Source organism: Hoplias malabaricus, chromosome 3 (genome assembly GCF_029633855.1).
Source record: "Hoplias malabaricus isolate fHopMal1 chromosome 3, fHopMal1.hap1, whole genome shotgun sequence".
In the NCBI taxonomy this organism is placed as follows: Eukaryota; Metazoa; Chordata; class Actinopteri; order Characiformes; family Erythrinidae; genus Hoplias; species Hoplias malabaricus.
In genome coordinates this window covers 53,380,415-53,393,615 of record NC_089802.1, presented here as the reverse complement: position 1 = coordinate 53,393,615, position 13,201 = coordinate 53,380,415, and the positions used below count along the sequence as shown (strand labels likewise).

The following is a 13,201-nucleotide window of genomic DNA, read 5'->3' as shown; positions in this document are numbered from 1 at the left end:
TCTGATTTATCCCGCCGGCGGAAGCGCCTACACCACAGGGTTAAATGGCAAACACTATGACCTAGTGAATGGAATTTCGGCTCTTTTTTATGGGAGGCCGTCTAGGGCAAATACTCTGAAACACTTGCGCACTACATTGAAACATTTGCTCACTACATTGAAACACTTGCGCACTACATTGAAACACTTGCACGCACTACATTGAAACACTTGCGCGCACTACACTGAAACTCTTGCGCGCACTACACTGAAACACTTGCGCGCACTACACTGAAACACTTGTGCGCACTACATTGAAACACTTGCACGCACTACATTGAAACACTTGCGCACTACATTGAAACACTTGCGCACACTACACTGAAACACTTGCACGCACTACATTGAAACACTTGCACGCACTACATTGAAACACTTGCGCGCACTACACTGAAAAACTTGTGCGCACTACACTAAAACACTTGCGCGCACTACACTGAAACACTTGTGCGCACTACATTGAAACACTTGCACGCACTACATTGAAACACTTGCGCACTACACTGAAACATTTGCTCGCACTACATTGAAACACTTGCACGCACTACATTGAAACACTTGCGCGCACTACACTGAAACACTTGCGCGCACTACACTGAAACACTTGCGCGCACTACAATGAAACACTTGCACGCACTACATTGAAACACTTGCGCACACTACACTGAAACACTTGCACGCACTACATTGAAACACTTGCACGCACTACATTGAAACACTTGCACGCACTACATTGAAACACTTGCACGCACTACATTGAAACACTTGCGCACTACATTGAAACACTTGCCCGCACTACATTGAAACACTTGTGCGCACTACACTGAAACACTTGTGCGCACTACATTGAAACACTTGCGCACACTACACTGAAACACGTGCACAGTACACACTGAAACATTTGCACTACACTTCACATACACTCGTATATATATTAAACATGATGTGTGTGTGTGTGTGAGAGAGAGAGAGAGAGAAGATGCACTCAGCTGTGTAGCACAGGGTACAATCTTTTATGACTAATTCCTGTGCTCTGTCTTTTCAGAGATGAACAAACATTTGTTCTTATTATTTTTTATTAGTCTTTTCATATTTGATCAGCCATTGCGTATTTCTGGTAACAGTGAGGATATCCGTAATTTTTTGCGTGATGTCCTGCGTTGTGTGGAATCCATACAAGATGACCCGCTACACAGACACTACACTGAACTGGAGCACCACACAAGAACTATTCAGTCCATCATACATGTAGTTGGGCACAGAGAAGGGCCTGTGGGGAGAGAATGCACGACTCTTTTGGAGTCTTTATATCAGTGTCTAATTCTCATTTTACAACAATCTCCGGGCCAAAGACATCAAGGCAACAATATTCTCATAATTCCTCCAACAACTTCCAGTGGCACGCCCGGTCGCCCACGGTATGATTTAACAGCAGACCAGATTATCCACTGCCTAAATCTGAGATTTAATTGGCAAAGAATCGCTTCCATTTTTGGAATTGATCGACAAGTGTGCAAGTGTTTCAGTGTGTAGTGTGCAAGTGTCTCAGTGTAGTATGCGCAAGTGTTTCAGTGTGTCATGTGCAAGTGTTTCAGTGTAGTGTGCGCAAGTGTTTCAATGTAGTGTGCGCAAGTGTTTCAGTGTGTAGTGTGCAAGTGTCTCAGTGTAGTATGCGCAAGTGTTTCAGTGTGTCATGTGCAAGTGTTTCAGTGTGTAGTGTGCACGTGTTTCAATGTAGTGTGCGCAAGTGTTTCAGTGTGTAGTGTGCAAGTGTTTCAATGTAGTGTGTGCAAGTGTTTCAATGTAGTGTGCGCAAGTGTTTCAGTGTATTTGCTCTAGACGGCCTCCCATACTTTTTGGGGAGCCGGCTCTTTCCGCTCCTAAACGACTCTTTGTTTTACCACTTATTTCCACTGGCACAGAACAATATTACCTACATTTTACATGACTATATATGCAAAATATTATTGTTCAATATTAAAAATAATAAATAGTATTGCAATGGCCAATTGTTTTTATGGCTGTCTTGTAATAACTCACTGATTGCACTCACACATTCAATTGTATAAATAACTGGATTTTTATTTAAACATCTTAATAAAAAATCACTTGTAAATTCTGAAATATAGCCAATGGAACCCAAAAGGTAGGTATTACAAAATAGCTTATTAAATTAAATAATCATCCATTTCTGATTAATAAAATAAACAAATACAGTGGAACCTCTACTTACGAACGCCTATACTAACGAACTTTCCAAGATACGAACCAGGCATTTGAATATTTTTTGCCTCCACCAATGAACCATGACTCTAGAAACGAACCCGAGCCTCCGCCGAGCCGGCAGCTGGAAATGGCCACTGACCCCAATAGACAAGTCTCCTAGCGCGCCCAGACTTGAGTCATTGACCCATTTTCTTGACCCTCGAGCTTTTAAGATTAGCAAATTGTAGTTTTAGCAATTTAGCATTAGTGTAAATAGCAGACATCGAAATTCGTGCTAAGTTAAACCGTATCTATGCTTCGTCTTCCCACATTCACCCACCTACTCTCCATTATTCCACCCACCCCCCACCTCCCGTCATACAGCCAGTGCCTGTGTAACTCCTCCAGCCAGTCGTTTATTTCTGTTACCACTGTATTTATTTTTTATTTTTAGTAGTGCTACATGTATTTTTTTTTTTACTAATTTGAGAGTTACGTAAACATATATCAGTGCAAAAAGGGTGACTTTTGGGGTGGGCTGGAACGCATTAATTGCTTTTCCATTATTTTAAATGGGGAAAATTGACTCGAGAAACAAACTTTTTTACTTACTAATCGGGTCACGGAACGGATCAAGTTCGGAAGTAGAGGTTCCACTGTACTCTGCAAAGTGCAAAACAGCAGCATTCAACGGTAGAGATTAAAACAACCACAACTGTCAACAAACATTTAAACTGATTTAACATTTTCTTCAACTATTTTTTGGAAGGCAGATTGGCATTCAGGAAAACCAAGTGTCTCAGCTTTGCTTGTTGTTCTCTGATTGGTTGAATGACAAGCCTTAGAAAAAAATGGCTCGGTCTAAGACGGGAACCGGCTCTCATCGTTCACTTACAAGAGCTGGCTCTTTGAACCAGTTCGTTCGCGACCGACACATCACTACTATGATCTTTTTATGCTACGTTTCAGCACACCTGACTTTAACACGTTTGCTCAATTATTTGTTTCAATGCATTTCAAACATCTACATGCAGAATCAAACCCCTTCCACGATTTCAGATTTGAAAGAATTTAAGATTTGAAGAATTTATATTTCCACATCAGATATGTATTTCTGCGTGTTTACAAATACTGTATAATGAATATCATTAGCATAGCAACCCAACTTCAGCTAAAGATTCAGCTGAGGTGATAAACTGGAACAGAAATGTGAAAGTGCTTTCATTTTCCAATATGTAGTAAGTGAAAGCACTTAGGAGGAATATTTTGGTCAGTGGCATGGGAGTCATAAGTTGCCTGGCCTAATAATTTGAGATCAGCTTCCATATCCTAAGTTTTAATTGACTATTGGGAGGCTGTAAATGGCGAAACTGAGTGTGGACCCGAGGCAGTGGGATAATGCTGATGAGGTCATTAGCGTACTCAGACTTGTTTTAATCACTGTATCAACAGTACTGTAACTTTAACTTACTTATTGAAAGGACTCTTGAAATATATTAATGTCTGTGTAGTGTTTCATAAAATGCCTAAGAAACCCCATCTATCTCTCTCACTCTATCTTTTTTTTTGCTCTCACTTTTTTCTCTCATTCAGTCTTGCTGTCCCTTTCTCTCTCTCTCTCTCTCTCTCTCTCTCTCTCTCTCTCTCTCTCTATTCTTTGTATATTTGCAGTACTCTGACACACTAAAGAAGTTTTTTTTTTTTTTGGTAAAAGGTCATCTAAAAATGCCTGTGAGAGTCCGTACAGAATCTGCAGATTTTATGTAATAGAGTCACGCAGCATATGAGCTAAAGCTCAACTAAACCTTTTTCCATTTCCTCTCAAACTAATGAATCGGCAGAAATGGAGTCCGATTAACAGCTAATTGAAATTCTCAGCAGAATAAAGTCTCCCTGATTTTAATGCTGTGCATGAAAACCACTCCTGATTCAAGTGCAGAGTTGTTGCTGCTTGTGTGTGAAAAGTAGCTCTTCTAGGGTGCACTGCCCCAGAAATCATACTAAATTTGTTTTGTAGCACAGTCTCTCTCAGAGTTTCTCTGTTTATTCACAGTGTGCTGCCATTGAAGATTTAGCTTCCAATAAATCAATATATCCAGTCTGCAGTGTAGCCGTATCTCTGATTTCATACAAGGCTGCCTGCCACTGTGTATCATGTCAATAAAAAGTTGTTTTCAAAAACAGCACACATACCTGTTAACCATTATACATAGGCTTATGTCCTACTGTGTTTGGTCTTAAATTTGGTGTCAAAATTAACACAATATATTGAGACAGGAACCATAAATGTGGGGTGGGACACACACATGCACAGACACACATATTATATATCAATGTTTAAAAAATAATAATAATAATGTCAGTCCTAATATAAAGAAACCTATACCGTAAAGAGACAGGCTAATAAACAAATATAAAAAATGAAAGGAAATAAAATTATGTTAAGGCAGCTGAAAGAGACCCTCACAATACATCCCCAAAGAACTGAGTTGAGGAAAAGCCTTAGAGTTGGAGCCAAGAGGAGAAGACAACAAAGCACCTAGGGCAGAATCCAAAATGGGAAGTTTCCTGCTCTTGTGTCTGCTAACATCCCTTTGAGGAGAAGAGACAAAATGGGAAATTAGTGTGGTTACTAAGATGGCTTTACCTTACTGAGGCTGGGGTGGTGTTTTTATGTTATCATGTTATCATGAATACCTCATGTTCTCATTATCGATGGCCAGAGGTTTGTGAGTTTTTCCACTCCACTACAGCTCCAATACAGTGGTGCTGAAACTCTGAGCACACTGGGGTTTCAGCACTCTAGACAGCGTCTTGGAGCTAAGGACCAGCTTCCTTTGTTTCTCCACGAGTCAGGTCCCAGTCCCGCCATCACAGTATGCTACCTGTAATGGCAGATGAGCATATTATATATATAGGATGTCATTGCATGTCAGTCAAATAGACACTTCCTGACCAGTTTGGCCATTGTTGGTCACATGTGGAAAGGCAGAAGTCTGGCTTGTGAGACTATATGTTCCAAAACTTTTGATGAGCAATGCGTGTGTGTGTGTCTGTCCATTGGTCTTTGTTGTGATGACTGGTAGTCAGTGCAAACTCAGAGCATGGATCACATGGAAGCTCTCAGTGATGGTGCCAAGCCATTTTGGCCCTAACAGTCAGCCATGTGTCTGCTGCCACTGCCATAGAGGACAATGGTGAGTGTCCAAATGACAAACCATCTGGGGCCTCCCCATTAAAGAGCAAAGAGCAAGAGCAGAGATGGTGAAGATAATCCCAGCCTTTGAACAGTGGGACTGAGGGAGGCACCCAGCCTGCATCCTGCCCATAATTACCCCTCACCAGCTCTGCTTTGTGCGCCTCAGAGCAGAGGAAGACGGCCTTTATCCTGCTGACTTTAATGCCAGCCTCCTCCTCTTCCTGCTCTTAAAGAAGCAAACCATGTATTTTACCTTTACGTTTCACATAATGGATGTTAGGACCTCAATAAATCACTCGCTGTAGAATTAAATGTCAGACAGAATGGAAAAGGGTGACTTGGGTTCTATTATAAACAAAAATTAATAATTGTTTATTCTGCTTTTCACATTTTTATGTTGCCTTTATGTAGGTTTGTACCATACAAGGCTTTGGCAAAGCAGTGTCATTTACTGCATTTTTCTCTTACCAGCTGTAGTCGGACAGAATGTGTCTGGCTTTTCCTTTACTTTTGCACTGGGAGGATGAGGCTAATGTAGATAACAAGTAATAAAAGATACTAGCAAATTGCATAACTGGAAATGGACTTGGCAACGGACCTGGGATGCACATACACAAATGGTTTATACTACCCTCATTGACAAGCATTAAAAATAGAATGGGATGCTCTAGAGCAGCTGCACTTGAGCCATGAAAGTGTTGTGTGGGAAAGAAGGAAATAAAGCCCCATCATTGAGCTCTGGAGCAGTGGAACTGCATTAATTGGCATGTTGGAACTGCCATTTGTGGAAACCAGAACCTCCAATAAAAAAAAAAAAAAAAAGGTAAAATACTTGCAGTTTTGGTGGAAACATGTTTTCCACAAAAAAACAAATTGCTGAATATATTTTCTTAAATTTAAAATTTTACAATTTTGGCTGATATACATATTTATGATATTTCACTGTTACAGAAACATTATTAGAAACATTATTTACTGTCATGTTTTTTTTTACAGTATAATCCACAGATATGTTTACAGTGTAACCTAAGTAACGTTGTTTAAATACAACTAGGTTCTTACAACTATGTTCAAATATCTAGAGTAAAGTTTCCTTAAAAGAGTAGATGTTATTTACTACTGCAGGCTGATACACACTCTCCTTTAATGTTCTTCAAAGGAACATGGGCGAGCTGGTGTCAAACCTGGTCAATCTACTTATACATACCCTGTGTCTCAAATGGCTCCCTATTCACTATATAGTGTACTATTATAGGGAACTGAATTTAGGAGAGTAGTGAATGATTTCGGACACTACCTCTTTTTACTAAACCGCCCAGTGGATTATGTGTAATCTGCTATCTGCTAGTGTGCATGGGTTGTACACTACATTTTTGCAGTGCTCTGTGGGATTGTTTGTGTTCACTGAAAATTGTCCACTGTGTTTTTGGACACTACAGTGGAAAATCAATATTTTGGGCACAGTTTTGAACACAGTGCTAGAAGCACTTAGCACTGGTCATTTGAAAGACACAAATTCCCCACTCGACTAACCAGTGAGCTTCTGGTCTTAAGCCCACATCTGTAATCTTTATGACATGGCTGCTCTTATAAATTTACTGAACTGAAGTAGCTGCTCGTGGACTTAGAAAGGATTTAGAATGTATTTGTTTATAAGGATTTAAGGTGCCCAAATACCAGCTTGTTTTAATTGATCTGACATGTAAAATGTTTCATAATTGTGTAAATCTTTTTAATGTTTTGCGTCCTTCAAACTCCCCCTTCTACTGCACATTGATTCATCCAGATGAGCAGCTATGAATTAGACACCTGGTTTGCTCACATCACTTACAGCGTGCATTAGCTGCTTGGCCTGCCCCAGTACCACACCTGCAGCTCACACACACACCCGGTTTAATGGCCATGTCGTACACTTACACACATAAATACACCAGTCATACACAACAGCAAAAACAACACACCTGTCTAGCTGCCATTGCTTAACTTTCACCGTCCGCCTGTCCGCAAGCCTGCAGGGGATTAGACACCTGCTTTATGCAGCTGAGCAGCTGGAGCTCTAACCTTGGCCTTTAGGCTCAGCCAGAGAAGATGTGCAGCTCATGATCTCATTCTGAAGTATTAGAGGATTTCCCAGCTGACCACGACAGTGATTGCTAATTTACATTCCTGCACACCTTTCTTAGTAAATTACCTGTCACTCATTCTAGCTAAATTTGTTTCTATGTGTGTGTGTGTGTGTGTGTGTGTGTGTTTGTAAAGGAACAAAGTGAAGTCTTACTCTGAGGGACGTAACCAAACATAATTACATTCTTAGAAATGAACAGATTCATTTGAGCATTTGAGAATTTCTAATTAAAGTTATGGAGCAGGACCTTCAGTTGTGGTCTATAGGAAACTAATTACAGCCTTCAATATATTCACATGCTGTCAAAAGAAAAATCTTCATTTTTGTCATTTTTCACAAAAAATGAAGATACAAATAGACCAGCTGAAATGGTCAGATTTATTATTTTTTTTCCTTTGGGACAGTTCACTAGTTCCTATCAATGGCTTTTATGTTTTAATATATTTGACTATTTTTATTACCTCTGGCCAAAGCCTGAGTAGATTGTAAATCGGTGGGATTAACCTATTTATTTATCCTAGTGTATAATAATGATACAAGTCTTTTTTTAACTAAAAGCTGTAATTTGTTCAATTACAAGAAGTTCCATGTCATTGTGTACCCTAAATAGTGCACATTTTACAATCTGATGCCTGCAGCAAACCTGGGACAGGAGCAAAATAAAAGTAAAAAGTTTGTGGAAAATGTTTGTCACATTATTCTGAAGCATTACACTGCACAGGTGAATACAAAATATATAAACACACATTCACAAAAGGCTCAGTCTTTGCAAGCGATGATGGATCATGGTTCATCACTTTATGCTTAACATTGTGAGAGAACTCTCAGTGAGTTCAGAGACAACATTTCTCAGATCAAGATTGCAAAGAATTTAGATCTTTCACCATTTACAGTTCATAATAAAAAGATTCAGGGAGTCAGGGGAAATTTGTGTGTAAAATTAAAGACTGGAAAGTGCTGAGCCCTCAGGAGCCCATCCAGAATTTTACTAAGGAAAAGTGGCAAACCCAGCCCCTGTGATCAGTGCCCACTGCCTGTGTGATCTGCAGATATGTGACTGTACCTTTGATGCAGAGGCTTATATCAATCTTGTGGTCAGACATATGCTGCCATCAAGATGATTTCTTTTCCCTGGAACTCCATGTCTGTTTCGGCAGGACAATGCCAGCATGGCTTTGTAGAAACAGATTGCATGTGCTTGACTGACCTGTCTGTGTCCAAATCTGTCTCCTATTGAAAATGCATGGCAGCACATCTTGAAGAGGGGAACCAGACAAAAGTGACCACAGAATTTTGAACAGCTCAGGTCTTGTATACAGCAAGAATGGACAAAATGCCACTTGCAAAAATGCCATTTACAACGATAAGTATCTTCAATTCCCAAACAATTAAAAAGTACAATAAATGAATAGGTGATGTGACCAGTGGTAAACACCTATCAATCCCAGCTGCTTTGAGTGTGCTGCAGGCACCAGTTTGTAAAATTGTTTCTATTTGAAAACACTGAACATCTTTTCTGTGTCCTTTTATTCGTTAAATAAAATTTTACATTTTTAGAAATGCAGTTGCCTCTAGTATGGAGCCTGACCACATCTAGTTCACACAATGCTTTCTCCTGCCTTAATTCCCCATATAGGCACTGATAGAGATTTGAGCACTAGAGAATAACAGAAACAGAGAGAGATGGTGCTGTTATGTTTCACCCCCCTGCTTCCTCTGTGTTTGCCTTGTGGCCGTTCACTGTTTGGGCAGGATATCAGGCTCTGTATCACCCCAGCACTTTCTCCCTCAGAGCACAATCTGTTCACTCTCCTCCTCCACTTTTTCTGCTCTCCTTGATCTTCTCATCCTGTGTTCTGTCTCTCTAGCCTTCACACGCTTGTTCTGCCTTCCATTTGCTCTCTCTCTCTCTCTCTCCCCCTCTCTCTCTCTCTCAGAACTTGCTGTACTGATCTAGCCACTCTGACCACTTCCCGAATCGCACCCGCCCCCCTTCCCACCGTGCTGTAAATATGTGCGCAGGGCCTAAATGGACATCCAAGGCCTTCAAGCTCACAAGTGCACCTTGCTGACTCTCAAACTCCATTACTCTTTGCACAGGCAGCATTGAGCTGGACTCCCTGTTCTGGCTATAGGACCCCACTGCTTTTACATCAGCTGATGCAAACAAAACAGGACTCATTAAAATTTCATGGAGCAGAATGGAGTGAGAAAGGCCTGGTATTTGCTCTGAGTAAACCGTGTTGCTGCTCGGGCAGAAGTGTGGTTGTTTTATCAGTCGCATTTCTGCCCGCTCACTACCACACAGTAAAGCTTCGAGCTATAAATTAACCCCCAGAAATCAAGAGCTATTGCTGTTGTTCTGTGGTATGATTTAAAAGTAAATTCATATTTACATAATTAGAATATTTATGAATAATTAATCACATAACATATAGCATTAAAATTCGATTAGCGTTCAGAGTCAGAGCCAGCAATGTTTACCAATGACAAAAAAACATCTGTCCTAAAACCAAGAAAATAAGACTTTTCTGTCCTCAAATCAAGTCATTCATGTCAAGGAATTACAAAAAAAAAAAAAATTTACACACACACACACACACACACACACACACACACACACACACACACACACACACACACACACACACAAAAAGACACTTCAATGGGGCCTAGTACAGAGCCATGAGGGACCTTGGAGGGAACATTACACTGAGCAGAGCTGAATAATCCAGCACTTTAGGTGTTGATTTTGAAAAGTGGGGATTTTGTTGAGCATGGATGTTTAATACCCAGATTTAAGATCTTAATGTTTTAAGAACGTTTAGTACCAAAGCGCACGGATGAATAGTGGTGATTTATCTGCTTTCAACTACTATGGCCCTCGTTCATTCCATAGATTTTACTCTGTTACCTTGTTTGGTTTATTCAGTGTGATTCTTTGATCAGAGGGCTCCAGTGTAATCCAGACGTGCAGATGAGTGGACGCTGGGTGGTGATCTTTGGGTCAGAAGGGCACTGATGGGTGGTGATGGAGAGCAGAGATTATGACCAGGGCCTGGTTGTAATTACACTGGTAATGCCTCTCTCCAGATGGACATTTCTATCACGGCGTGTATAAAAAGACCGTTGTCATGCTTCTGAGAGTGGCTGGCCATTCAATAGAGAAGGAAAGCTGCTTACAATGAATGGGGGTGGGCCTTAGAGGACGCCTGCTGCATCCTCAGCCTTTGAATCAGTTTTAATGCAGAGAGATGCAGACTTTAATATCATTTCAATGAAGCGGGTAATGTGCCAAACATGCTCCTCAGTGGGAGACTCCTACTGTTCAGAATGGAGCCATTCGTGCAATAGAGTCAGAGACAGAGAGAGGTTTGAAGCTCAAGAGGTTATGGATGAATTATAAGTCCATAATGGAAAAACTTGTACCTGCTAACTTCCAAGCATTTGGACTCGGATTATTGATTAACCCCTGCCTCATCACAGATCAACCTATTGATGTGCTCCTGCTTCAGAAATCCACACGCAGAATGGGAGTTCAACAGTCTGGTATTACATAGAAAGGCCACAGCGAAAGGTTATAATTCAAATTCATTTTTTACTACAATGACTTTGGAAAGGCTTTTTTTTTTTTTTTTCTTTTTTTTATATAATATTTTTAATTATATTATTTTATATTCATTCATTTACACAGTGACAGCTTCCTGATGGCTACATATCTGATCAGAAGTATCTCCTGAAAAATTAATAATACATACTTAATGACAGTTTGCACTGGAACTGTAAATAGATGGGGTCCTCTGACTTCAACACAAGGTTGTAGTATAGAAACTAAATTAAATTTATATTCAAAAAATGCAAATGTAGTACAGATTAAACTGTTGGAGTCTGCAGAATTCCTCTGCTCATTTCCATTTCCATAAACTGTGCATAAGAAATAATTAATATCTAATATTATGGGCCTAAAAACAATCATTTTATTTCTTTCTTCCCTAAGTTAGATCCAGAAGTGTTACATTTATTAAGCCATCGTTTTTGTGGTGTAGCAATGATGGAGAATTATTAAAGCTAATTTAAATAAATCAAAAGATCATGGTGGTGTTACACCAAGAGAAGCAGTATAGTCTTAATCAGGTAAAAGAGAAGGTACAAATAAAGCTATGAGACAAATGCCTAAGGCATTGGATGTCACAACAGCCAAGAGTGGAATTTTCCCAAAAATAAAGCAGTCATTTCAGTATTACAATCCTAACCCTATGTTATAGGAGGAACCTGTTTCTGGCACGTTTAATGCCTGGGAGAAAGTGGGGCATTGCAGGTGAAGTCATCGCTCTATTCTATGAATCTTGACAAATCATCCCGCTTGATAAATAGCCAGTTTGATTGCTTTGGCAGGGCTCATGACTCTGTGACGGTACTGTGCAGATCTCACCTCCACTGTGGGGGTCTAAGATTCTGCAGCCCACTCTGATGACGAGCATGACCAACGTGATGGAGTAACAAGTGACTGTGACCGAGTGTGTTTGTGTGTAAGAAGCAGTGCTACAAATTGGCTGTGTGTCATGGTGGTGGCTTCCACGCTTGGGATGAGCGCCCAACACCAGAGAGCTGCACTCAATCTGCTGAAGACTCTCACAGCTGCCTTAAACTGGATGCCCTTCACACTAAAAAACAAACAAACAAGAATTTACTTTTAACAGGCACGCAATAAATAAAACCACATAAACAAAATCATATTCATGTCATTTCTGTTAAATAATAGATATTTACGTGTGGTAGAAAAGAGAGAGACCCAAACCTGCGGATCCGTAGTAATGGAATTAATGGAATTAACTGTTTGAATTTTTTTAGCATTCCAACAATGCTGTGTATGTATTTAAGATCTTTGTTTCAATGGGCCACATGAAAAAAGAATTAATATCACTTTACACCATGTACTGACCATATCTGAGGGCTAATATTTGAACTAATGTTTGTCTTCAGTGTCTCATTTAGGTTTGGTGTTTTGTGACTTAATGGCTCCAGTGAGCTCTGGTGGCCTGGATGTGTGAAATTACTACTGTTTGCTTGCAGTGTTTTAATAATGTTCAGTGATATAATAGCAGTTAAGAGTAGTCAACAGGCTTAAATCACCTTTGTGCTGGTCTCTTTTACAGGTTAGGCTTCCCCATGATGCTGATGACATGTACGATAGCTATGTGCTATCTGCTGGCAACCCACGTTGGATTGGGCTGGAACACCTAAATCTACCATCTGTCCCACCCACCAAAGAGACTCTGTGTGTGTTTGTGAAAAGAGAGAGTGAGTGAGAGATAATCTGTATGTGTGAGTTCTAAGTGACAGTGGATCTGACGTTGTGGGATGACAGACGTGGACGGCGTTGATCATCAAGAGAAGATCTGCAGCTCATGCATTATGCTGCAATGTTGATAAAATGTTCAAACAAGAATGCCTGCAACTACTCGAGGGCTGGAGGTAGCAGTGTATTCCACTCTTTTATGGTGCTATTGCCATTTTAGTCAAGAGTTTTTGGTAACTTTGTTTACATTTGCCAAGAAGAAAAGTATTAAAACAAACAGGAAGATTCCTTTTTCTTTATTGTTAAACCACATTAATTTAGTGTATATGATTTT

At 40.1% G+C, this 13,201-nt stretch overlaps 1 protein-coding gene across 1 annotated transcript in view; it reads left to right on the top strand.

The window, feature by feature from the left end:
• Nucleotides 1-12,818, top strand: part of oca2 (oculocutaneous albinism II) — a 115,767-nt gene extending 102,949 nt beyond the window's left edge. The window contains exon 23 of the mRNA XM_066666312.1: nt 12,725-12,818. Within this exon, the coding sequence (XP_066522409.1) occupies nt 12,725-12,812 (88 nt within the window). The 3' untranslated portion in view covers nt 12,813-12,818. The remainder of the gene's footprint in view (nt 1-12,724) is intronic.
• The last annotated feature ends 383 nt before the right edge of the window (nt 12,819-13,201 follow it).